Below are 27,833 nucleotides of genomic sequence, written 5' to 3' on the forward strand. Positions count from 1 at the left end.
CCGCTGCACGCGCCAACCTCCTAGCCTTATCTCTATCTCCACTCAGAAACCGTGTTGGAAAACTTTCGTCTCTACAAAAATATGTTAGAAAATTTTCCAATAATAAAGTTTTTTCCAATTTAATAGTCCAACCTTGCCCCTCAGTTTTCTCTTAATCATAGAAAACGAGTCTTTAAATTATTGCACACAACTGAAAAATCAATGGTGCCTAGTTTTGACCCAGAAAATGTTTTAAACAAAATTGTGGTAATTAATTTAACAGTTTGTGAATGCGATTTACTACACTATACAATATATCTGTTTGTACTTTCCTAAATAACAATGCCGCAGTGCTCCAATGTGACAAATCCGGCTAATCTGTAAATGAAGAATCAGAACTAGAGAATGCTTCTTTTTAGTCAAACCAAGATAGTTTGTACCCTACTCTTGCTAGAACACAATTTTTATTTTGATGGACCCAGTGTTGGAGTTTTGATAGAGGACTAGGGTGATCACATACAGCAGAGCTTGTACTATTCTTTATAGTAAATAGGCTATATATTAGTCTTTAAAAAATTGAACTGTAGCCTATTGGAATTTGGAGCTTATGTGACAGTTTATAATGATGGTTCATTTCATTCAAGCATTTAGTGTAATCAAATTAAAATAATATTGTTACTATAAAGTTACCCTGCTGTAACTGGTGATTGGGAGGATAAAAAATCAATAACTTAAGATTCCAAAACTCATGGTTGTAAAAATTAGACTTTTGAATACATCTTGCTTTATAAGAGCTGTAATAGGAATTCATTAAAATTTGTTCAAACACATGCCTAATGATGGTTATATAAACAGAAAGGAGATAACAAGTGTCATCAGAGGTTGGGTAAAAAGGAAGTTGTGAAACCCATGTGCTAATCCAAACCACAACATTTCACCAACCATTTCAGACAAACATTTTCTTCACACTGAAAATACTGAATATAAGCACATTGTTTGGAAATACAATATGTGTATGCTAGATAATGTATAATCCACTTTCTCCTTCCTTTTTAGTCTACAAGATAAAGTTAAACTTATTTCCATAACAAATCCCTTGTATTGTCAGATAGATTGTGAGATAAGATTAGCGAGGTGTCCTAAATTAAAAGAATTAATAGCAAAGTATTACTAAGCTATGATGATGGTTGCATCAGATACATTTGTAAACATTAACAAACTACGAACATGCAAAGACAGGGTGACATGGATACTTCTGATATGGAGATTGCAAACAAAGATAATAATTTGAAGTTAATCAATATTGGGAATTAAGTATTTTAGTGAAGGTTAAAGTGGTTGAAAGAGAATGTAGACTCATTTACAAATTTAGAAAGAACAGTCAAGTAACAAATTTTACTAACAAATCCAGATATCAAAACCAGAAAGATCGGATAACCCTCAGGCCACTTTTGGGGGGGTTGAAGACCAAAAATAAGCGGTTTATAGCAAGTTCCCTATAACGGAAGTATTTAGTGAATTTCCCTATAGGGAAGTAGCTACTACCATTGGTGGGACAGACAGTCTTAGATCCGAGACCGATTTACTTGACATTTTCATTTTGGTATCCCTAGAGACCAAAAATACCATTCGTTAAATTTTTTTGTGTATGTAATAATATGTGTCTGTGAATGCAATAATTCGAGCAATTTTGGTCCAATTTTGATGAAAATGAGTTGAACTATTGAAGTGTCTGGGTATGTGTGTTACTCGTTCATACATACTATAGTGATCCAATGATATTTCATACTTAAGTTCATAGGGTCTCCAAATGTAAAGTTTAATGAGAAAATACCCAAAAGGCTGCTTCCATCGGAATTTTAAATGTTTACTTGCATAATGGACTTTCACTATTCATTAGTAAATTGCTGGTAAATATTTACTTTTGTTTGTTTGCAAAACTATTCCTTATTGTGTTGCTCTGTTGGTTAGGACTACAAAACAAAACAAAGACTTCAATATTGTTGTTTATAGTATATTTAGATTTCAACCAATGAAATTGCTTGCTATCATTTAATATTTACTGATTAAAGGTCTATCTTGATAGTTCTTTATCCTCTTGTTACCACATCATCGTTTTCATCCCCCTCCTACTAATTTAGTCATGTCACTAAATATATACTCTGTGGTCATCTGTTGTTTTGTTGTACCTCTTAAATGTTTTAACAAACACGGGTTTAGAAAAGTAGTACAATCAAACAATAAAACAGCAGCATGAAATAATAAAAACACCAAACAATGTGATATTACATTCATTATGTAGCAGTAAATAATAAAAAAACATACCAATACAGTTATGGTCAACTAGTTTGAGATACAAGACAAAATTATACCTAATTTGGAAGCTATACTTTTGAAAGTTGGATTTTATGATAGAGATAACATAGCGACTATAGTAAATGGGACCAGGGGCACAAGAGGTTTTAGGTTATACTTTATACTTATACTTTTTAGTGGAATGGCGGCTTAGGTTTGTTAGGAGTGCAAGAAAGGGAGGCACAATCGTCTCAGGCCCATAGTGTGCCACATGCAAACTGCAGGCCTGAGAAATAATCAACTGTTTTAAGTCTATCACCTCATTTTGATCAACTGGTAAGGTAAATAAGAAACAAGAAACCAATGTTAAAATGCCTAATCATTTAATGATTCTCCTCCGATAAATAAAATAGTCAATGTACAGTGCTACGGACTAAGATCACAAATAGTTATAAAACATGCTTTCCCACAGACGCCAAACTATATCAGGATAACAATAAGAACTAAATTATGTACCAAAATAACTTTAGCAGATAACCTGTCATTCAGAATCTGAATTATCTATTTATACACTTAAAGAATTCATTGGACATTGGCTTACTACCTAAAAGTAAATCCAAGTACACTATGACTCAAAAGAAATTAAAAAAAGTTAAGTCAAATCGTAAGTTTAACTAATAAAACCTCAACTTCTAACAACAAACAGTTCAGAATCTTTTATGTAAAAACATTTATAAAAACAGGCAATTTTTTAAAATTACAATTGTGCGGATAAGAAATTTAGCTAAAGTTGATTCATTAGTACAAAAACAGAAATGAAATATGCTATAGAATTGTGGGCACTTAGTACTGATTACAAATACAGCTTAGGCCTATATAACAATCCCAGATAATTAACATTTACATTTGTGCTAGAATAAAATATTGTCAATTTCAAGCAACAAATTCACTTATTTTAATGTATTATGTCTATTAAAACCTTTCACAGCTATGTATGCGGGTAAAACTCAACAATAAAAGCTCAAAGTTATACTTGACGTGTTGCAATCTGTTAGTTAAGTTTAGACAACTACCATTGGGCTTTAGGTTGACGAAGATTGTTTACTCAATACGCAAAAATACTCATGCAATTAATGTGTAAATTAATTAAATTGTAATTAATTTAATTATTGTAATTAATGTGTAATAATCAGTCTATTATGTATTAATTTATTAAAACCCAATAAAAATGTCAATGTTCTGGCCATTCTGGGTAACTCGACAACCCCCAAACTCGAACACCTCTGGATCCACAAATTGTCAAGTTAAAAAAAGTTAAATTGTTACGGTAGTGAGGTTTTACAGTTGACCATTTGTCTCTTTATTGATTTTTATATTTTATTAGTGATATAAAATGCTAAAAATATAAAATAAGTTATAATAAATTGTCCCTGATTTCCATTGACTTCAACCGACCTCTGCCGTTTGCTCCTAATGCCTGCCGATCCCACCCAGCATCTGCCATTTGCTTCCAACACTGCCAAACACGCTAATTAAAATAAAATAATTTTATGACCTTTAGACCAATGCCAGATAATTGGAATTGCCGGACAAACAAAATAATAATAGTGCTGCACCCTGTTGGGAAACCTTATAACTTTTTAATGCTATTATAGAACCAACTTGTAAAGTTGAAATAGCTGACTAAATTCTTTAATTCCCTTTAAATATGAATACTCATAAAGTTAACATGGGGAACTACAGACCCACTGGGCGGAGCCCGAAAGGATTTTTGAGATAAGAATATGCCTAAATGTTAATAGGGAATGTGAGCTATCATCATGCCAAATTTCAGCCCAATCAATCCAGTAGTTAATGAGTGATTGAACTTCAAACAAACAAACAAACAAATAAAAAAACACACAAACTTTCACATTTATAATATTAGTAAGATAAAATCAAAGATAATTGTTACGTTTCGCAATAGTTGTATAAAGTTTTAGCCTCTTTGTAAGATATTTTATCAGCTTTATTCCATAGAGTTTTTAAATTGAGTACCCTTCTCATCAGAAACTATTGTTTGTTTTGTTGGTAGTTTTGTAGCGCTTGTACAACATTAACACGTTCGCTGCGCCACGTCAAATGGCAGGCAAATCCCCAGTGCGGCGTAGCCCGCAGCGTCGAACAAACCCGATTGCCGCGTGTGATTGACTTTCCAATTTCGGTCTGACGAATAGCAACTAACGTGCAGGGATGTCCTGCTTTAGGCCTACAACGAGAGTCGACGTAGTTCGCTAAACACCCACAGATAGCAGCACTGCTTGGAACGTAGTGGGAAACCCTGTTGGGAAACCTTATAACTTTTTAATGCTATTGCATATTATAGAACCAACTTTTTTAAGTTGAAACAGCTGACTAAATTCTTTAATTCCCTTTAAATATGAATACTCATAAGGTTAACATGGGGAACTGCAGACCCACTGGGGCGGAGCCCGAAAGGATTTTTGAGATAAGAATATGCCTAAATGTTAATAGGGAATGTGAGCTATCATCATGCCAAATTTCAGCCCAATCCGTCCAGTAGTTTATGCGTGATTGAGCAACACACAAACTCACAAACTTTCAGGTTTATAATATTAGTAAGATTCGCTAAAATTACAGACGATTTAGAGTGTGTTATTTTTAATTCTTTTTTTTTTTAATCATCACCACTTTCAACCTCCCTTGATGAAATGGTTTTAATAAAAAAATAGGGGACATGTCTATCAATTGCGCCTACTGATAAAGCAGAAAATAATCATTACCAATATTTACACATTTTTGGTCAAATCACACTTCTGATCCTGACTAAATCTATTCAAAAAACTCAATTTAAAACCATTAAATGTTGATTAAGTCAAAATATGATTTGTTAAAAATAAGTAGGTGCCTACACATGATACATTTTAGTTATTTACAATTCATAACTTAAAACTTTGTTCACATGAATATTTATTAAAATAATAGGTTTTCAACGATTCTGTAATAATTGGATCAAGAGATACGTTTACCAGCATGTATCAACCTGCTGACCTGGACGGACCGCAGGCGAGTCAGGACAGGAATGTCCGCACAGTGGCTTTAATCGTCCGTCGACACACCGGACAGTCGCTGAGACTGTGTGCACAGTTGACGCAAGTCACTAGGTGGCCGCACGGTAGGAACACAATACACACTTCGCTATCCATGCAAATCTTGCACAGCCTTGCTTCCCGCAGACGACGGATCTCCTCCTCCAGTGTAACTGCAGATCATGCAAATTGGTTATAATAGATTAAACACAGTCACTTATGGAATTATTATATCAGCTAAGGGCAATTTTAAGATATGTTTCTGCCCTTGTTATTAAGGGCAGGCCTATAGTTGATTAATTACATTTTTTTGTTATTTAATAACCTTGATATATTTGTAAACTATTGCTTTTCCTTTGGTATTCACTACACCAGATGCATGACTGTCTGTTGGCAAAGCTTATAATTAGGGATGGGCCGATTCCGATTCTCGATACCAGCGGTATTGACAAACTGACTAATGCATTTATTTCACAATTCCTGGTCAGAGGTCCAAGGGTAGAATAAGGTATAAAATAGAATTTTAGACACTAGGACATTCTGTGGCTGGCCCCATTGATGAGATGTCTACTTCAGAATCCAATAGTCAATTACAACACTATGAACCAGCTGATTGTATTATGTTGTTTCATTTACTTTGATAACATTAGTGTCCCAAATAACAGTAGTGAAATGTTTCATTAAAGAAAGGAAGTGGTTGTTCGAGATTTTGCTGAATATCTGTGAGTGTGAAAATGTTAAAATTTGTTCTACAATATTTCACAGTTTTCCAGATTTCGGCCATAGTAGGCCAACAACGCTTTGCAAATGAATGACTATGAACATCTAAATATTGCTTTCGGGAAAATTAATACAGAATGTAAATTCGAAAAACATGTACATTTTGAAGATTAAATTGCAGGTAAGTACTGTTTGAAAGGGGAAGTAAAATCAATTTTGCTAATATGAACTGAGCGGTACAGGACACATTGATGCAATTATTGATTTAAAATTAGTTTTTGTAGCCAATATTGTGCATAGCTTTTTGACCCGGACAACAACAGGTTTTGCTGCTAGTATAAATAATTCCAAGTTCATTAGCTCACATTCATAATCGTTGTATAATCCAAAACAGCGTGCCTTTGCATTTTACAACGAATGACGTGTTTAACTAACATCAACTAATAACAAAATTCCTCTCACCAACACACCTGCACATCAGTTGTTGGGGCCTCCCCCTATAAGACCCTTGCATTTCCAATGGAGGGAGGTATCATGGCAAGAGGTTAACAATGTTGTAGCTAACCTTTCACATTCAAAAACGATGGATCACTATTGGTTTTCAAATTATAGCATCAACCAAATGATTCATTTCATAAGTGAACCTCTTGGCTTTTTGTATTACAGTAGTAAATGTTTGAAAATTTGTTATTTCTCTGACCTTCTCAAAAAGTCTAAAATTAATCCAATATATAAAAAAGTGATAAAATCTTCCTAGTAATTATCGTCCTATTTCAATAGCTTAGTGCCAATTTTTTTTACAAAATTCTTGAATGTTTCATGCATAAACAAATCAATGAATACGTGCACGCATTTGGTACATTTGGCACGCATCACGACGGTTGATCGAATAAATGTTAAGTCGTTTTACGTGTGTTCTGTGTTTTGTATTTTAAATTTATGACGAACCTGAGAAGAGGATAAACCTGAGGATGTGGCAGTTGTCACGAAACATGTAGTTTGTTTGAACAACATTAACTCACCATCACCAACAATGAACTTCAAACAAAGAACATGTAGTTTGTTTACAAATACCAAACTAGGATATTGTAAGGTAACAAAATAATTTTATTAATAGGCCTATAAAGCAATATCTAGAAGTAGGACGATGAATTCTGTAATTAATTAGGGCCTAAATCTATAAATGCATTTTAAAAAAAACTGTTTCACTAACTTTATTTGATCTTACAAGCTTTTGACTATGTACCTTATGATATTTTATTTTAAAAACTTGAATTTTATGGTATTACAGGTGAAACTTAAAATTTTTTAAAATCTTACTTAACCAATAGGAAGCAGTATGTAACTGTTGGAGGCAGTCAGTCTGACATAAGTGGTTGATGTAATTTTATCAATCTTATCCTGAGATTCTGTGTATTCGTATTCAGTTTTTAGATTCAGGTCCAACACATCGCTTAACTAGATCATGATATAGTCACTAATCAGGTCACACAATCTCAGAACTATCCCACCTTTCCTGTCCGTTCCGATTGTGTTGATGTCAGGCACACTAGTGTTGGGAGGCGGGGACTTCTCTGCAACTGAAACTCTGGAAAACAAAATAAAAATAATTACAATATTGAATACAAACTTTTTACTTGTATCAAACCCAACGCTATCCAATTAATTTTTTAACACTATTAGGTATTGCCTTACATACCTACAGTTACAGGTAGTAAGACCTTTTATGAATTTGTTAAAATAGATGCTTACTTTTTGAGATGGGATTCAGATTCTTCTGAGTCTGAGGAATCTCTGGACGAGGTTATCTGATCTCTCAGTCGAGACAAGAGTCTCTCATTGGGCCTGCGATGGACGGGAGAGTGCAGAGGAGTACTCCTGTTACAAACATTACGAGTTAAAATAAAAGCGTATGAATATTCACACTACCTAAATGCTCAAACACTAAGTAGTTTAGTCAAAAAAACCTTACAATTTTGCTAATTATTTCCTGAAATTTGTTCATAAAAAGATTTCAGCTAATAGGCCTATAATACTGAATACTTAATACTGAAAGATTTTTTTACAAACAGAAAAACTGTTAAATTTTACTATGAAACTAGCATCCACTTTGTGACTTCAAAATGGGTCCGCGGAATTGGCTAACTCTGGAACTCGCTAACCCCATGTTAAACGCCCTATCTTCAAATTTGGTCGATGAGAGGAACTCGCTAACTTGTTCGGTTTCGGAATTGGCTAACTCCGGAACCCGCTAACCCGCTTTAGAGCCGGGTTAGCGAATTCCGTCCTCGTACGGAAGTCGCTAACTCGGTTTCTCGGCGGAACTCGCTAACTCCCAATCAGAAGCCTCGCGGGCCGTCCAATGGGAGCCAAGCACGAATATTTTTGGCCAGTGTTGCCGAAAGTGTAGTACCTATATCGTATCGGTACCATAATGTCGTATCCTACCATTAATTAGGAGTAAGAGCAACGTAGTCGATAAAATAAATATATTTGGAAGTATGTTTAACATTATTCTTATGATTATTTGGGTGGAAAATGCATTATAGTCTTACCATAGACTAACCAACACAAGTAAACTTTACATCCCATTGTAAACTTTGAAGCTCGTTTTTCGTGTCTAGTTCATGTCCGGTGACACTGATTGCTAGTGTCGGCAAAATTGTGTTTCTATTATTTGATAGTTAACTTCATGATTTGTTCTTTACTGTTTGGTTATATAACTAGGGGACGTGTTATTAGTTGTGATTAGAACGTTTTATTTTGTTAAACGAAGTTTTTAATGACTGAAAACAAGAAACAGTTGTAAACAAAACACGACCTCTAAAGACATCAGTGCACCGGACAGAGCTATAAAACTGTCTTCAGCTGATCCATAAGGATGAGAAATCATACTAATATTATAAAGGTGAAAGTTTGTGTGTTTGTTTGTTTGAAGTTCAATCACGCTTTAACACACTACTGGACGGATTGGGCTGAAATTTGGCATAATGATAGCTCACATTCCCGATTAACATATAAGCCTATTCTTATCTCAAAAATCCTTCCGGGCTCCGCCCCAGTGGCTCTATGGATCCCTATGTTAACCTTATGAGTATTCACATTTAAAAGGAATTAAAGGATTTAGTCAGCTGTTTCAACTAAACAAGTTGGTTCTATGATATGCAATAGCATTAAAACGTTATAAGGTTTACCAACAGGGTACAACACGATTAGGCCATTTTTTGTTTGAATTTTTGACAATACCTAATTGAACTAAGCAGCAACAAAAGCTGTAATACGCAATGAGAACTATCAAAGTAGGATATTGTTTAAAGTTATTTTTAGGCTTATATGACCATTTAATGAATCATTTGTGATATTGTGCAAAGGTTTGATCGTTTGTGTTGTTGTTTAGGTGCAGTAGTAGAGCATTATGGCTATGGTAAATGTGTTATACTATAGCATACCGTAAACTTCAAGAACCAAATTTTATCAAACTGTGTCGTCCCCCATTGCAAACACAAAGTTTGAGTATGTCTGCAATAAACATTTTACACTTATATGCCAACCCCGTACGAAGGACGGGTACTCTGCTAGTGTACTAATATAAGGGAGTATGTGTTATATGTGGGTCTCTTACTTAAATAGTAGCTTTTTGGTATGCAAAAAGATAAAAATGCACATTTAATTTGGATCTATTATACATGTTATGAAATATCTATTTTCGTAGTCCGCCATTTGTATCTTTTATCCGAATAAATACCATTTTGTGAACTTCTGCAAATAAAATTATTGAGTTCGCATTTTATATACTGGGCTTGTAACCTTGAATCATAAATCATAATTAAATTTACACGTTAAACGTCATTACAGAATTACATTGTAGTGGTACAGTTGAACCTCTATAAGACGAATTTCAAGGGGTACGGGAAAAATTTGTACTATAGAGGTATTCTTAATAAAGAGGGTCGTTTTATCGAGGTTTAATGCTGCTGTTATTCTTCTTATAGAGGTTTCTCTTTGCTCCAAGGTTTCTCCAAACAATGACTGAGGAAGGAGGAGGGATGGGTGGGGGTTTCATGTTGAGACAAGCTTCTGTTTGTTTTGAAAACTACGTACTATGGAGGTTAAGATTATGATAAATTCGTCTTATAGAGGTCACGTTCGTATTGTAGAGGTTTTGTGCTAAGAATATTCGTTGTATAGAGGTTAATCAGTCCTAGCCCATGTCACAAACAAATTCGTCTTATGGAGGTTTTTAACTTAATTACTACGTTGTATAGAGGTGTTTTTAGCATTGACCTATATGAAAGTGTCAAGGGGATTTAAAAAAATTCGTCTTATCGAGGAATTCGTTTTATCGAGGTTCGTACAAACGAGGTTCAACTGTAATGTATTTTTAAATAGAGCTATTGAATTTAAATAAATATTCATCAATACATTATAAAGTGGTAGGCTTAAAATGTATTCATGGATTGCATTAAAAATGAGTCTATGCATAAATACAACTTGCAAATTTCTTTTATCATAGGCTATTATCGTGTAGAACCCGGGTCATCCTCTTAATTTTGTTGAATTAATATTAATTTTACGTCTTTCAGTAGACCTATTTTCTAAAAGTCTAGAGTTTTTCTCCAGGCTTGTTCTAAATGCACCCAGGCGTTCTTGTTTGTTACAATTCTTATGAATGGTGGCCATAGCTAAAATTACTTGATCTTATCCAAAAACAAAGCTATTGTCTATTGTGTAGCTCAGTACCGGTGAATGGTGAACCGAGCAATGGCTTGGTATAGTTTATATAGTTTGTGAAAGCAATATAAAGGAAACCCAACACTCAAATCAGGAAAATCAGTCAATTCGTTTATTAAGAATCGTGAATTAAAATAACCCTGTCACGTTTTATTATATCAATATTATATCTTCTCCTATTTTTTACTAGTGGTGCTTAGGTGTACAATCTAAAAACGGTTTTAAAACATGTAATATTATTGCTAAAAAATTCAACACATTTTAGAATTAGGCAACTATTTACTAGTAGACCTACAATGCTTTGGTTCAAACTATTAGGCCTAGATAAAAACTTAGTCTATGTCATCATATTTGTACACGTAAGTTGGACGGTTCAACGACGAACATTTGATTTTAAATCTATGAATTAGTTATGAAAGTTACGATAGTTGATGACTGTATTAATTAATGGTTTCGGTTTATTACGACATTACGATTAAATCTGTTTCCCGTGTTTGAGAACTTGCGTGTATTTTAGCTTAATTTCGTAGGGGTCTAATTATTTAGTACCAATTAAACTGAATTTTCAATATTTTTCATAGTCTATTATTTTCTTTTGTACTGATGGCATTTCTTTTTAAGATCGAAATCATAAACATTTAACTGGTCATTGTACAGTTAAATAAATAAACACTTTTTCGTGATTTTTCAATTGTCTTTGAATTACTTTGGGCTAGTTATCTGTTAAAAGTGGAATTGATAACAAAAAACTATAACATTTACTGTATCTTCATTGACACTGACATTTTGAAATACGGCAGTGTACGATTATTTTGTCGTACAAGGTTGGCAACGCTCCGTGCAGTGGGCGCGGCCGGGTTAGCGACTTCCAGAGTTAGCGAATTCCGCCGCGAGACAAAATCGAGTTAGCGGGTTCCGGAGTTAGCCAATTCCTTACTGAGACGGTTAGCCAGTTCCAGAGTTAGCCAGTTCCGACACACGACCGAGTTAGCGAGTTCCTGAGTTAGCCAATTCCTACGTCTCTTCAAAATCACTTGGGTCTTAGCACTCATCATGGCCATAGCTGCATTACAAGCCCTACTATTTGATCTATAGTTTTGGAAGTTCAGTTTTGGTCAGTTATAAGTGCTATGATTCCCAGATAGCACGTAAGCTTGATTCAAGCCTTGAATTACGCTTGCTTTTACTTGATATGACAGCTTTGAATTGTCACTTTTGATTCAAACTCGAGTCAAATGTCAACTTCGTGTAACACACTTGAATTACGCTTACAGTGGATTGAATTAACAGCTTTGAAATTTCACATTAGATTCAAACTGGATTCGAGTATACACAACACACTACTATTACGCTTGCACTTGCTTGTATTAACAGCTTTGAAATATCACATTAGATTCGAATCCGAGTCGAGTGTAATATTACCCACAATGCACTTCCATTACGCTTACGTTGGTTTGAAATTACAGCTTTTAAGTATCACGTTGGATTCGAATTGGAGTCGAGTGTAAGTTACCCATAATTCCGAGCGGGAACGACGCTAACGGTGGGACCGGCACTTGAAGACGCCATCGGCCATATTGCTTTGTTTTGTTTATTGTGTATTTGTGAGTGATTCATTCTCAATCTCTCTCATTGAGTTGAGAATATCGATATTCTGGTGCTGAGTTGTTCAAGTTATTATATTATATTGTTTAAGCTGATTTGTTATTAAGTTTCATCTAGGCCTATTTCTTCTTATCCATCAAGGTAAGTTCTTATTAGCACAAACTAAGTAAACTCAAGGATTGTGACTAACAAAATCAAATCGTCTTAAGTTAATTACAAGAATAGCCTAGGAAGAAATTAAGTAAACTCAAAATCAGTGAAAATTTTGAAAGAGCCAAGTAAGTTATAGCCTAAAGCCAGCCACTTTTGAGTTGGTAAGCCTACGTGCAATGAGTAGCCTAGCCTAAAAAATAAATGTTGTCAACTTATCGGCCTAACTTTGAGTTGTTTGTATGCATAAAAACATATTTTTTTTACCAGCTTGGATATCAAGCTCTCCATGTAAAATACTTAGGTATTGTGGTACTGGTATGGTCTAACTTAGGCCTAGGCATTGTCTTCGCTGTTCATAGTATAGACTATGGTAGGTTATAGCCTAGATTAGCCATAATGGGCCTAAGTTACGTTGTAGTCTATTCTATAAAGCTGGGTTTTTCTAGGCGGGGAGAAAGTAGCTTGGAGAGTGAACTCCTCTTGTCTTAAATAGTTTAATGTTACCGGTACTGTTTTCCTAGGAAGCAGAGCGGAATGCCATGTTAATCGATTTTCCGCTCTCCGCGCTCCTCTTCCGCGTCTAGGAAAACCCGGCTTTAGACTTAACTTAATGCCATATTTTATACCATGATATTTTAATGTGTAGGTAACGTATAACTTAGGGCTAGGGACTTAAAGCTAAGTTACTTCAGTAGCCTACTCGATAAGTATTTAAGCAGCTACTTTGTTAGTGACACTGTCAGATAAATAGCAGTAACCTACGTTTAATCGCAGTAAGAGTCTGGTAAGCTTTCAGGCGATTAGTTTCTGATAAAGGTAGGCTACAAAATTTCTTCTCCATTAAACTAAAAATTGGCATTAAGTTAGGTTAACTTACTTTGAGTTAGTCCACTTAACTTAAGGCCTATTTTGCTTGGAGGGACTGTAGCGATAGTCGCACAGCGATTATCGCTCAGTTACTATCGCTGTTACGGCGACCGTTTTGCTTAAGAGCGATTGATTTACGGTCGTTGTACGATTTTTCATCAGCACTCACAATGGTGAGGTCATGAGTGCGTGTTGTAACTTTTTAAACTATCTCCTCAGGGAGGAGTTAGAAGACGAGGCTCTACTTGACCCTAGGGGAAGTATCAATAGACGATCGATAGAAAATACGTGGTGATAGGATAGGAGTGAGTGATAGGGTTTGGAACGGATGCGTATCACTAGATGTCATTATTTAGGATATAAATAGAAAACTGTAGGCTAGTTTAAGCTACTTATTAAAATCAAAATTAAGAAAAATGCAAAGGAACCTAAACCTAAATAAATAAGTAGGCTAGGTTATTTATTTAGGTTTAAGTTTTTTTGCATATTTCTTAATCTTAATCCTTTAGCCTATAGCAAAATAGGCTAGTATAATTAAATAACTTCTTGATCAGCATTTTACGTGTTATTAAATTTACGGAAAGTAAATAAAAGAAACGTCTTATAACACTTAAAACATATATTTACGCTTATACTGTTACTCACAAGACGGTAAATATACAAAACAGATGGTAAGTGGTGATCGATTTCGATTGGAGTGTCCAATCGAAATCGATCACCACTTACCATCTGTTTTGTATATTTACCGTATTGTGAGTAACAGTATAAGCGTAAATATATGTTTTAAGTGTTATAAGACGTTTCTTTTATTTACTTTCCGCTAGTATAATATAATCTCACTAATATTATAAATGTGAAAGTTTGTGTGTTTGCTTGTTTGTTTGAAGTTCAATCACGCATTAAGTAACTACTGGTCGGATCGAGCTGAAATTCGGTATGATGATAGCTTTCGTTCCCAATTAACATATAGACATATTCTTATCTCAAAGACCCATTCAGGCTCCGCCCCAGTGGCTTTGGAGATTTCCATGTTAACCTTATCAGTATTCAAATTTAAAATGAATAAAATAATTTTACCAGCGGTTTCAACTACACGAGTTGGTTCTATGATATTCAATAGTACTAAAAAGTTATAGTGTTTACTAATAGGGTGCAGAACTATAATTTTTTTCATATATGACAACAGCTTATTTGACCCAAGCAGCAACAAAAAGCTATGATACACAATGGGAACTGACAAAAAATAGGACTGTTTACAGTTATGCTTAAGTTTTTTAGTTTTTTATTTATAAATAATTTGTGATTGTGCGAATATTTGGTAACTTATTCGTCTCTATTGTTTAGGTAAAGTGGTAGCACATTATTATGGCTAGGCCTATAGTAGATGTGTAAATTACCGTAAAGTTAAAAGAACCAAATTTACTCAAACTGTGTCCTCCCCCATTGCAAACACAAAGCACGAGTATAACTGCAATAAGCATTTTATACTTATACGCCAACCCCGTACGAAGGACGGGTACTCTGCTAGTATACAATACATATAAAAATAAATTTGATTAAAATGTTTTTCGTGGACCCCACATTCCCCACAAAAAAATGCTTGCGGACAACACCTAGAGAAACTCTGACCTAAGTTAAACTTAATAATTTACATTGAATGAAACATTTTAATCTGAGTCAAACATTTAAAGTTATAAATTTACTTAAGTATTTTATGGGAAAATAACATAATCCTTACTTAACTTAAGTTAATATTTTAAGGTTACCTAAGTTAAATTATCGAATAAAAGTTGCATCTGATGATATAAAATAGGCCTTTTGTAGGTTTGTTGCAGAACTGTACCTGGGTGTTTTAACATAAATAATATAAATATTTTATAACTAAAATAACTTAGGTCTAGGCTTAAGTTTCACAGGTTATGTAATAAAGATCTTCTAAATAAAGTTATACACATCGGCCTACGGCTGGATTTTTTTTAACCAGAAGCGGTTAAGATAGGCACTGTAGGGGTGGCACAATTTTTATTTCACCTGCGGAATTTTAATACGGACAAAATGAGAGTAAAAAAATTAAAAAATGTATAATTTGTGTAATATAAAAATTAAACTGTCATAACCTAACCTTACTAACCAAACTTGCTGATAATCGCTACTGATAATCGCTATTACTAATCGCTACTGAATAATTTACTACCTTTAGTCCATCAGTGACGTTGAATATTAGGATCGGTCTATTTTGATCGCCCTACCGGCGCAAGTACCGATCAGTAGTGAACTTGTTAAACAATTGATTTATTAAAATATTAAGGATACCTAATATGAAAGTAAAATCTTGAACTTCAGAAATTAAACTTAACCCCATGTTTGAAATGGGAAGACAAACTTTAGGTCTTAGGGGTTAAATGTAGGCTACTATTCTGTATTAAGTTCATTTGAAGTTTTTTTTTTTTTTTTTAGCTGCTGCACAGAAAATTTTGGGCATAAGTGAAGTCACGGAAGCCAAAGTTACAAGCGTTTTTGCTAAGTGGCTTCAACAAGCCAAAACCAGATGTGAAAGAAGGTAAGGATAAAAAATTGTCACTAACTAACTATTCAACTCACCATTAATAGAATTCCATTGGTAGCCTAATAATACTGTACAGTGGACTCAATTATACAGGGAAGGAGACACTTGAAACTGACGTGCCCAACAACATACTTACAACTGCATACTTGTTACATGATTAAAGTCTAATGCAAAATATATTTAAGCCAATAATGTTAATTCTGTAAAAATAGCCAAACTATAGACACTTTGGGATAATTACTGTAAACAAAACACAAGATGCCAAGACTTTATACCTTTTAAATATTTTAATCTTAAGACATGTGATGAAGAGTCTCAAATCTATCCTACAAGACAAGTTGTTTCAGCACCGCTCACTTCCTGCCGATCCAGGGTGGTTAAACCGTACTGATAAAAATTGTCTGGTTTAAGAATTATATCTGCTGAGTGCAGTCTGGTTACTAGGTGTTCGGGTAAAAAGGAGTCTACTGCATAATGGTTTTTCATAAAAATGTTTTTTATTGTTTATCATTATGATTACTCAAGTACTGTATAAGCTAAAAAATACCCCCGCCGCAGCAAACCTGCCGACTAAGTTAATTTCCATTTGCCTGAATTGATTTTCAATTAAATGTATTTAATTAACATTAGCTTTAATGAGTACATAGGCTTGCTGCTACAAGGAGGGTAAAAAAGTGTGTTTTTTAGTAAAATATTAATTACTTAGTATCAAATAAATAAATTTACCAAGTTTGGTCAAAAACAAGCAAACTACGACATTTTACAATATTCTCCATAAGAATAACATGGGAATTTTAAAATATATATTTTTTTTCTCCGTAACCAATAATTGTACAAAAACACTTTGATATACTAAATCATTTGTTTTTTTAAGCTCTTTAAAAAGGTTTGGAGAGAAATTGGGAAAATTTGTGATTAAAGGGTCAAAAATTAGAAAAACCCATTTTTACCCCATAAAACCCCGTTCCCATGGTCCGATCATGCTGGTTCACAAACTTATTCAAGTTTATCCCGCTCTGACACCTTCAAACCAAATTTCATCAAAATCGGACAAAAATTAACTTAGCCTACACAAGTTATCGTGTTCACGGACATATAATCTATATATACATATATAAAAATGTGAACGAATGGTGTTAATGGGCTCTGGGGACATCAAAATGAAAAAGTTAATTGGTTCCGGGCCTAGGTCTTACCATGCCACCTACGGTAATAGATTTTTTCCTATAGGGAAATTCGCCAAAAGAAAAATGCTAGTATTTTTATTCTTGTAGAGGGGTTTTCATGTTTCATAGCAATGCTGGGCTTACCTGGATTAATTTATACAGTAAATTAAAGCTTATATATATTTGTAAAGTATGAGCAAGATTTGTAACTAATATCTTGGCTATATTTAGGATAACCAACCAAGAACTATCACTAGGGTGGTCTGCCGTTACACTTTAGACGCATAAATGAGCGAAGCATTATTTGAAGATTAATGGCTAAAGCAGCTAACAACCTACAATATGTTCCCTTTCAACAGATTCACCGTTTGTTTGCCCGATATTATTTAGGTTCTAAAGAATGACAAATTTATCTGATAGTTCATTTATTTAGTTAAGAATAAGAATTGATAAAAGCCTGACCATTTGCTTGTACTTTGTAAATGTGCATAGCGGGATGTACTTGTGCAATCAACATTTGTTCTACAATCGTCAGGTCAGTTCATTCGTTCGGGACACTTGACACATCCATATTATTTAACACCGTGAATTTAGTTGCATTTGAACGACAACGCGAACTTTTGGTGATTGGTTTGAACACCAAAAAATTGCTTGAAGCTGTTAGTTGTTGGTGATGACAGTTAGTGCAAATGTAAAATTTTAGTGCATCTAATTCATGTTGGAATTGATTAGCTAACTGCCTATCATTATCAGCTTCTTCTACCACTGCTTCATCTGGTTCTTCTTGTTCACGACGCCACTCTCTTACAATATTTGCGTTATTGGTGCGTCGACCAATATTACGACGTGGCCTTTGAGGCATGCTCAAAACAAATATAGCAAAACTGTTACTTCCATTGATAAACTGTTACATTCCAACTTTAACCTAGGATGAAAGTAAACATTGAAATGTAAACAAAACAGTTACAAACAATTAACATATGTTTATCTTAATTAAATGAAACGAGATAAACCCATATGTCATAGACCCAATATAATTTTTCTTTCAACTTATATTAAAATAACAAGCGAAATTGCGTGACGCATAAAATAAAATCCAGAAGGAAATTTGCAAATATTTTTTACCTAAACATTGTGCTCAGTATTCTTTAGCTGTTGGCCAAATTTCATATCAATTGTTCAAGCCATTACATTCTGATGCTCTTACAAAGAAGTTTCAAAGTGAGGGAAAGTGAGCTTTGCTCAACTAGTTTTATACTTAAACCGTAAAATACAAAATCCCGCAGATTTACCTAATTATTTTATCGAAGTGATAATGCCGCAACGCCTAGGTTTTGCCTGAAGTAATGTGAAAACAATCCTGGGCTTGTGTTTAGCATTTTTTGACAATCAAAATGTAATTGTGTTTTATACATATTAATAATTAATACTAATATTATTGGGAAGATCATATATTGTATTTGTATATCATTGTAGGAATAAATTAATTTTCACTAAACAGGCCTACACTGGTTGTGAGTTAAACTGTGTTAGTTTAAAATGTTGCTTACTTGCCTATTTTTTTATACCAGATACAAAATTAATCATTTTGGTTGATTATCCTTAAATTTAATATTGATTCTATTTGTTTTGACTTTTTTCAGAGGGAAAAAAACCTGCCACTGTGGACAGTGGGGAAGAAGTTCCACTCAATGGGGATGAAGATCTTGTTGAATAGATAACTTACTCTGTATTATTTAAGTAATCGTAAAAAGAGGAATTTTTGAGGGAACTGTTTGTTGAAAGTTAAAGATACGAGGCATTTTCAAATGTGAATGTGTTATGTAAATCTTCAATATAAATCTATTTAGACAAATTATCTCTTGTGTTTTATTTTTAATTTCAAAGAATTCTGAATTCTACGTACTGAATAGTAATAATATGTAAAATTGTAGGGTTGAAAACTATAATAACTCATGTTTTCCTGCTCTTTTATGAAAACAAGTTTTTAGATGGTAACTCGCTTTTTTATTTAGAGAAGTGTCTTAGCATGTAACAACTAGAGGCATTGAAGTTATTAGATTATGTCGTGATTGTGTAAAATTATCTGAAATATTGGAAAATTATATTGTGCTATGCATCTCAACCTAAAAAATATGAAATTTTTATTACATGTAAGACTGTGAATCCTGGTAAAAGCATATGAATTAAATTTTCAGAAATAAAAAAAAGAGCTTGTAAGTGGCTAAAAAAGAATTATTTCTTGTATTCTTCAATTAATATTCAAATAAGATGTTTCAATTTTTATTCAAATTAGATATTTCAAGTTTTATTAAAATTGGATCTTTTAAGTTTTATTCAAACTGGAAGAGCGGGAACTTCGACGCATGATTTTAACTTGAATCAAGTTTACAAACCCGATCCTTCAAGTTTGCAGTTTTGACAAACCAAACTTATTTCAAGCTTGAATCAAGTATTTTTTAATTTATATTTAGATTTGATAGTTCAAGTGTTATTAAAATTAGATGTTTCAATTTTTATTTAAATTAGAAATTTCAAGTTTTATTCAAATTAGATGTTTCAAGTTTTATTCAAACTGGAAGAGCGGGAACTTCGACGCATGATATTAACTTGAATCAAGTTTACGGGCCCATCCGAGCAAACTTGTTTCAAGTTTGCAGATTTGACAAATCAAACTTGTTTCAAGCTTTAATCAAGTATTTTTTGCTATCTGGGTTTGGTTAAATTGTTTTGGGAATGTCAATCTTGCCTTTCCGTTACAGCAACACTTGCTAAAAAACACCTGTAGCTGTTTTATAAAGCATCACAAAAAAAAAATACTTAATTTATTAGTCCAAATTCAAAAAGAGGGGGATTGTCACTAATCTACTTAAACTACAGTATATAAAAAACAATCTTTCTAAAGAACAAAAATAAATTTTGTAAAACATGCCATCCAAACAATATTTGCAAAAAACTATATCTCATCCGGTTTTGTAGTTCCTAAACAGTTTTTCAAGAGGATTTTTTCTTTTTCTTTTCTTTTTCCTAGGATCGCTAGGCACGAGCCCATGATTGTTTTTCTCATTACTTCAGGCTAGACCTAGGGGTTGTGGCATTATCACTTAGATAAAATCCATTGGTGATTTGGCGGGATTTGAACTCGGGACCTCAGGTAAAGTCCCGTGCTCTAACCACTAGACCAGCTCGCTCCCCCAGTTTTTCAAGATGTTAGAAAGACTAATTGACATACCATGTTTCTTCTGAGTCTTGGTAAGGCACTTCGTCCAGCTGTATATCTAGGGTAGCTTCAATGAGGTCGTCAGGTGAAGTGAACGGCTGACCCGTCCGCTCAACACGCTGCCTCAACGCAGACTTTACCCGGGACAGGTCCAACCCAATCTGCAGGGCTGTCTGTAAATCAACCATCAACCACGTTTAAGTGATAAAGAATTTTGTAAAAGTAAGCAAAATGTTTTGATTTATTCTTTGGTAATTTTTACGGATATTTTGATTCTAGTTAATGATTTCAAATCATATTACAGAGTGTCTAACAGTTGATCGAACAAAATTTCAGTGACTTTGAGGGGAGGGGTAATCCAGCTACTAGGTCACGAATTGTGGATATTTATAGGCATACACTGTGGATGGGTACTCCCTTGTGTGGATTAACGTCCACAAGAGTGAGTACTACGACTATCCGCAGTGCTATCCTGATAATTAGACCTATTCGTATACACAAAGGCAAAAATGTGGTTCGGATTCCACTATAAACTGTAGGTCCCTCAGTTGCCATTAGCTGTATAGGCAGCTGTGTCTAACAGCTGTGTATTTAACAGCTGTGTCTAAGGAATGTCGGCATTGGTCACTAACAAGACTACAAGATCGTGCCACTCATCCTACACTCATCTCCATTCATACTTGGCTTAAAATACCTACTTTGTATGGTCGCCATTTTATAAGAAAGTATTAAAAGTATTAATATCTAAGAAGATTATCATATGATAATAATCTTCTGCTACAGTTTTTGTTTCAATTTTTAGTTCTCAAAAGCTTAATTTTTTTTCTTCTGTTCCTAACTCTTAGTTTTGTTGTTTTGCACAATTATTGTGTTGTTTTATATTTACTCCTGTTATGTAGGCATATGTAAAATTTTGTACTCTTGTTAATTAATTTTTACTACGTGAGTTTTTGTTATATCATTGACTATACCAATGGTTATATATGATCTTCAGAGGTTTATTTTTAGCGAATTTCCCATATAGGGAATAAGCTTTTACCGCAGGTCTCATGGTAAGACCTAGACCCGGAACCAATTTACTTTTTTGTTTTGAGGTCCCTTGAGGCCAAAAACACCATCCGTTTTAAATTCATATATATACATATTAATATTATATATGTGTCCGTTAGCGCGATAACTCGAGCAAAATGATCCGATTTTGATAAAATTTGGTACAAACGTGTAAACCTACGTTTATTTGAACGAGTTCGCGAACCAGCTTAATTGGATTATGGGAATGGGGGTTTATGAGGGATTTTAAGGGGTAAAAGATGATTCTTTCAGTTTTTTACCCTAAAAAACAAAATTTCATAATTTCTCTCCAAACCAAAATTTTGTAGAGCTTAAAAAAATAAATAATTTTGTATATTTTGTATATGTAATTTTGTTGTCCCAGCATTGTTGTATGCCCAACGGTGAAGGAGATAATTGAAAGAATTTTAAATTTAAAATTCCCATGTTATTCTTATGGAGAATAAGTAAACTGTTGTAGTTTACTTGTTTATGCATATATTTGGATCAAACTTGGCCAATCTATTATTTTATACTAAGCTATTAATATTTTACAATAAAACATACTTTATTACCCTGTAGGCAGCAAACCTATGTACTCGTTAAACCTAATGTTATTTGAATAGATTCAATTAAAAATCAAATCAGGCAAATGGAAATTCGCTTAGTCTGCAGGTTTGCTGCGGAGGGGGTATTTTATGTAGTTAAATCCTGTAATTAATTATTGTCAATAATAAAGTTGTTGTTTGTTTTATATTATACCTCCTTGTACCTTGTAGGCCTAATGTTCTTGCTGTCTTTTTAATTACAAAAATGCATGTACTAAACTATGAACTATGTAATCATTTTGTAAACTGGTTTATGCCGTGAATAAATTAATTGAATTGAATACTAAACTATACCATTCTACTTATTTTATAACTTATAATAAAAATACCCCTGCCGCAGCAAACCTGCAGACTAAGCGACTTTCCATTTGCCTGATTTGATTTTCAATTTAATCTATTTCAAAAACATTAGGTTTAACGATTACCTAGGTTTGCTGGTACATGGAGGGCAATAAAGTGTGTTTTTTAGTAAAACATTAATAGCTTAGTATAAAAGAAATAGATTTGCCAAGTTTGATCAAAATATATACATAAACAAAAAAAAAACAAGCAAACTACAACAGTTTACTTATTCTCCATAAGAATAACATGGGAATTTGAAATTTACAATTTTTTGCATTCTATCCAAACCCAATAACCATACAAAAACACTTCAATATACTAAATTATTTGTTTTTTAAGCTCTTCAAAATGGTCTGTAGAGAAATTGGCAAATTTTATGTTTTGAGGGTAAAAAACAAGAAAATCCTATTTTTTTACCCCATAAATCCCCGTTCCCATCATGCTGGTTCGCGAACTCGTTTGAATAAACGTAGGTTTACACATTTGTACCAAATTTCATCAAAATCGGATAATTTTTGGTCGAGTTATTGCACTAACAGACATATATATATATGAATTTGAACGGATGGTGTTTTTGGCCTCTGGGGACCTTAAAAGGAAAAAGTAAATCGGTCCCGGGTCTATGCCTTACAATGAGACCTGCGGTAATAGCTTATTCCCTATATGGGAAATTTGATAAAAAACATCTAAGTGTGTGAGGTGAGGAGAGGATTAGTTTTGAACGAGAATGAAAGATGCTTATTAGCACACCCATTAGTGAAAATGCTAAACCGATGATGGTTATGTTAAATTAATGGCAACCCATTTTCCAAACATACAACAGTGGCACTGACCGTAGCTGCTGGACTGCTCATCAATCTCTCCAGTTCCTCCTCGGACACTGGGTGCAGACAACACTCTACCGGCCTGGTATTTGTAATAGTGGCCTCCTGCAAGCATAATTAAGAATATGACTTTTATAAACTATCAATTTACTAAGTATTTAGCACATTTTATAAAATACAGAGCTTTATCTAACGGATATTAATATAATTGATAATTAGATTTATCATCATAGATCATTGATTAATAGTTGGTTCAATCCTGAAAAAGGTTGAAATCTCTACCCAGCTGTCCTTGAGAAACTGTTGATCTTGGTATTAGTAGCATTGACTATACACAGAATAGACTTCCCATGTGATATGAAAGTTCGAAACCAAGAAAATAGATGAAGTTCAGGACCATCTCACCAGAGGTTATTAGTGTATTGGATTGAATCTTTGACTATTATAAAGCTATTATCCAATAGTCAATGGTTGAATATTAATTAAAACAATGCAGTATAATAGCAAACAGCTGATTGATTAATCACTTAATACAGAATAACACCGTATATCCGATTGAATTTAAGGATTGCCAATGCCAATTGTGTGTGACAGAATTTACTCATAAATCAATCTTGAAAACAAAATGTTTTAAGCAATGTAAATATTGTTTCTTACAGCAATTATCTACCAAAGAACTGACTCAAGAGCTTTATACCTCTAGCAATATTGGTGGATGTTGAGTCAGACAAGTGTTAATGAACTTCTCTCCCTTGATCAGCAGCAGGAAGCCACAATCTGGGAACCACCGTGCGTGCTCCACCCATGGGTCATCACTTGGATCCCACTTACGCAGACCTCCGTTGCAGTGGAAGCACCGAACCTGGTCACTACTGCCTGAAAATAGTTCTTTCTCGTAGAAAACCTTTGTCACAATAAATAAACTAAAAATTCAATCACACAGTGAACATCCAGCATTAATATGGGTTACATCATGCAAAATCAAAATTAAAAAGATCAGTTAAAGCATTTTGCTCTATAAATTTTGACATGTTTGTACAATAATAATGTAACTACCAGTTAAAAAAAATCACACTCTCAGCTGTTGAGCTATGTTTTAATGGTAGGATTTCTTCCTTTAAACCGGCAAAATTTTGTAAACGGAGTATAACAAAAATAAAATATAGATATAGTACGATTTAGACTGGATCAATTTGAGCGGAGCGAGCGAAACTTTTATACGTAGACTTTTATGCATTTCGTAATACGGAAACTCCTCCTAGATGGCTGAAGCAATCATTTTCAAATTTTTCATGGCATATCGCTGAGTGCTAACATCTAGATATGGTGTTAAAATATTCTTTAAGGAATTCGTCCCACGGGCCCTCTTTCAATGTTATCCTTATGGAAGCAGTATCTGACACCAAAAACAAATACATAAGATCAGCTGTTGACTTAAAGGAATTATTGTAACTGTTGTTAAATATATTAGAAAAGGAATGGTATGATCATAAAGATAAAAAGTCACTAGCTCGAGCCACTGATAACATTAACATATGGTTTGGACGTTTTTTAAAAGTTAAATTTAAATAACAATACAAACATGTTTGCTTTCGGGATAGTGGCGCCATTTGTTTATGATCAATACCGTTTCTGTTATAATACTCGTGTTGTTAATCATCTTGTTATGAACTATCTAAGTGTGATTAATTCTTAATTTAAGTTTGAACATGTTTAAATATTTAGTACCAGGGGACCGACCGTTGCTCGTTAGTGTTTTTGCTTGGAAAATAAAAAATATTTAACATCCATATTTATGATTTTTTCAACATAATAGCACACAGCCATGTGTGGGGTTGAAAAAGTAATTAAGGATTCTATGTCATCTTGTTTGATTTGTCAAAGTACAAGAAATGCTGCTGGGCCATTCCATGTCAAGTCATCCAGGGGTTGTCACCCACTAGTCACAGATTCCATTATTAGAAATTAAATATACTAACTAAACCATATGTTGTAAAGACAGATTCAGGGATATGAGAACACTTTACTAACCAGCGTAGTAGAAGCCCGCCTCGGCCAGGTCGTCAGGAGACTGTGTCACATCTCCTGGCCACGTAGTGTAAGTGGCAAGCCTAGAGTCCTTACTGGAGTACTTGGGGTGCTTGGCTACCCTGTGACTCTGCACACCAAGCGATTTCATTGTGCCTGAAACATCAGAACCATCTTGTCAAACATTGACTGTTCTTCAACTATGGGTTGGGTAATAAAATAACTGTTACAAAAAACAGAGAGAAAAACAAAGAGTCAATTAAACAAAAGTTGTTTGACTAAATTCACAAACATTAGAAAAGTAGGTTAACTTATTAGATAAAAGTTATAGCTTTTCCAAAGAGAGATTTTTAATAGCCTACAGAGGCAGTGCTCATCGCAATAAGGCGTAACTCTAGATTTTAAGGAGGGTTTTAAAAAAGCTGTAGAAATGTTATTATATACCGTACAAAGGCATACATACTCTCCGAGCAGTCGCCAGCGACTTGTCTCAATGTTATTCCAGAAGTGTTTGTGTTATCAGGTACAGAAAAGTTCAGTGCTTGGATGAAACTACAACCCTCTGAGTGGCGCCGATGCTCCTCTAGGGGGTCGTCTCCTCGCTCCCAGCGTCCGATAATCACAGAACAATATGCACAACGAACCTGGAATCACCATAACATCCTGCACTTAACAAAATCACATTGCAACTAAAAATATTTACAAAACTACCTAATTTTTTTGACGGATCCAATTTTTTAAATGTGTTTTCTACCACAATGATATTTTTTATGTTTTGAACAGTTCAACACCTGTTGTTGTTACTATCTAGCGTCGACCTTTTTTATTAGATCCATCATTAATTCATAGCCCAGTGATTAATAGCATCTGAGTCTCGAGAGGATCTCGCTTTGAATAGAACCAGCAACCTTCACATTTGAAGGCGAGCACTATAACCACTAAGTTAGCCTACCCAGACAGTTTGTTAATAAGTCGGAATCACAGGCAAACTGTACATAAAATTCCCATGTTACCGGTATTCTTATGGAGAATAAGTAATCTGTTGTAGTTTGCTTGTTCATCAACATATTTTGATTACATTTGGAAAATGCATTTATTTCATACTAAACTAATAACATTAAAATAAAAACACTTTTACCCTTCCTGTTGCAGCAAACCTAATTACTTGTTAAACTAATGCTATTTAAATAGGTAATGTAATAAATGGTATATTTTTAAGGAGATATTTTTTAAAGTAATACCTACCGGTAGGCCTACTGTATAGTGTAAATCCACTCAGGCAAATGGAAATTTGCTTAGTCTGCAGGTTTGCTGCGGCGGGGTATTTGTAACATCTTATCAATATGTATAAACACAATGTTAGATTAACTTATTCCCAAGTTAGTATATTTCTTATTTGAATTTAGTAAGTGGTAGTTTAACAAACCTTATCTCCTTGTCGAACATAGTAAAATCCTGCTTTAGCCAAGCTTTCTGGAGTTACAATAAATGGTACAGGCCAATTGGAGAATGTGTCTAGTCTCATCTGCTCATCATACATTTTATTCTCTTCAACACTTCCAGCAGCTGACCCTTGAACTACATTTGATCTTGTAGTAGTGAGATTACTATTTTCTTCCGGAGAACTTACTTGCAATCCAATGCCGTTGCTTGTAATTGGTATGTTTCCAGAGAGTGCAGGACTGAGTACAAAAGGACATCTTGGATCTAAAGTTCTGTGTCTAGCCATGACTTGATCATTATAATTCCATTCTGAAATCCTTGCCCCACACTTAAAACACTGAACCTCTAGGTTTTGCCCCATGTAGTAAAATCCAGCTTTAGCTATCCTCCTGGGATCAACTGGAGCATTTGATGGCCAGTTTCTAAAAGTTCTTAACCGACTCTCTTCATTATTCATCTTGAATTGAATGTTAGTCTATGCCACCAACAATTTTAATTTTGTAAATTAATTGATAAATCGTAGGACTAGGCCTTGTTCATGATGACAAAATTCATGAAGAATTCTACAAAATTGGTTGGTGCAAGCAAACCTCTAGGCCTAAATTAAGTTAGGCTTGATCTAAACTTAAATTAAGGCCTAGCATAAGACTTTATAGGCCTACTTTCTAGCCTAGAAGTATTTGTGTAGCTGTAGTATGGTAATATTTCAGATTGATTGATTAACCAGGCTTGCTGAAAAATATACTTGCAAAAACACATAGGCCTATTTCTTCAAGTGAAATTGATGAGCTCCACTCCACTCCTTAAAATAGGCTAGTAGGTAGCCTAATAGAACAAAATGTAATTTTAAAAAATAAGTTACCACCACACTATTTTAGAATAAGTATAAAAAACTACTTAAACATACTTAATCTGTAGTAGTTCATTTTTAAAATTATAAGTTAAACTTGATTCCTGCTTGCAATGATTATCCTTTAGAATAGAAGATAACCTACGATAAAAATATAAACACTAACACTGAACAAAAATGCAAAATGCTACATCTTGTCGGACTTGTCCTTGTCTTGTGCTGACTCTGACTGCTGGTGCTGATGGTGGTGCTGCTGCTAGTGCTGACTGTAGTAAGTGAGTTGAAATACGAGACCTT

The 27,833-nt window shown here is 34.0% G+C and overlaps 1 protein-coding gene and 1 long non-coding RNA gene across 3 annotated transcripts; one reads left to right on the forward strand and one right to left on the reverse strand.

Moving 5' to 3' along the window:
* Positions 1–2,635: 2,635 nt before the first annotated feature.
* Positions 2,636–27,729, reverse strand: LOC128992294 (baculoviral IAP repeat-containing protein 3-like). Of its 2 annotated transcripts, XM_054415789.1 has the most exons (10): positions 27,682–27,721; positions 26,670–27,249; positions 25,707–25,887; positions 25,247–25,399; positions 23,913–24,091; positions 23,225–23,320; positions 20,404–20,564; positions 7,836–7,961; positions 7,595–7,671; positions 2,636–5,536 (listed from the first exon to the last, which is right to left on the reverse strand). In XM_054415789.1, the coding sequence occupies exons 2-10, from the start codon at positions 27,141–27,143 to the stop codon at positions 5,346–5,348; spliced, it is 1,638 nt and encodes a 545-aa protein (XP_054271764.1). In that variant the 5' UTR covers positions 27,144–27,249; positions 27,682–27,721; the 3' UTR covers positions 2,636–5,345. The 2 variants fall into 2 exon arrangements, with proteins under 2 accessions (XP_054271764.1, XP_054271763.1); XM_054415788.1 differs by having other exon boundaries at positions 26,670–27,729.
* LOC128992295 (uncharacterized) lies at positions 15,914–19,029 on the forward strand. Its single transcript, XR_008490703.1, has 2 exons — positions 15,914–15,999; positions 18,815–19,029. It is a non-coding gene; the product is annotated as an uncharacterized LOC128992295 (long non-coding RNA).
* Positions 27,730–27,833: the final 104 nt, after the last annotated feature.

This window comes from Macrosteles quadrilineatus, unplaced genomic scaffold, assembly GCF_028750875.1.
Source record: "Macrosteles quadrilineatus isolate MER2022 unplaced genomic scaffold, UCM_ALF_1.0 Scaffold_4__1_contigs__length_99947679, whole genome shotgun sequence".
In the NCBI taxonomy this organism is placed as follows: domain Eukaryota; kingdom Metazoa; phylum Arthropoda; class Insecta; order Hemiptera; family Cicadellidae; genus Macrosteles; species Macrosteles quadrilineatus.

Excerpts from the sequence above, each read along its gene's own strand:
- LOC128992294 (XM_054415788.1), bottom strand. The coding sequence starts at position 27,143 with ATGAATAATGAAGAGAGTCGGTTAAGAACTTTTAGAAACTGGCCATCA. Across the intron at positions 25,888-26,669 it reads ATGTTCGACAAGGAGATAAG|GTTCGTTGTGCATATTGTTC; the intron begins GTTTGTTAAACT and ends TGGTGATTCCAG. Across the intron at positions 20,565-23,224 it reads TGAGCAGTCCAGCAGCTACG|ACAGCCCTGCAGATTGGGTT; the intron begins GTCAGTGCCACT and ends GTTGATTTACAG.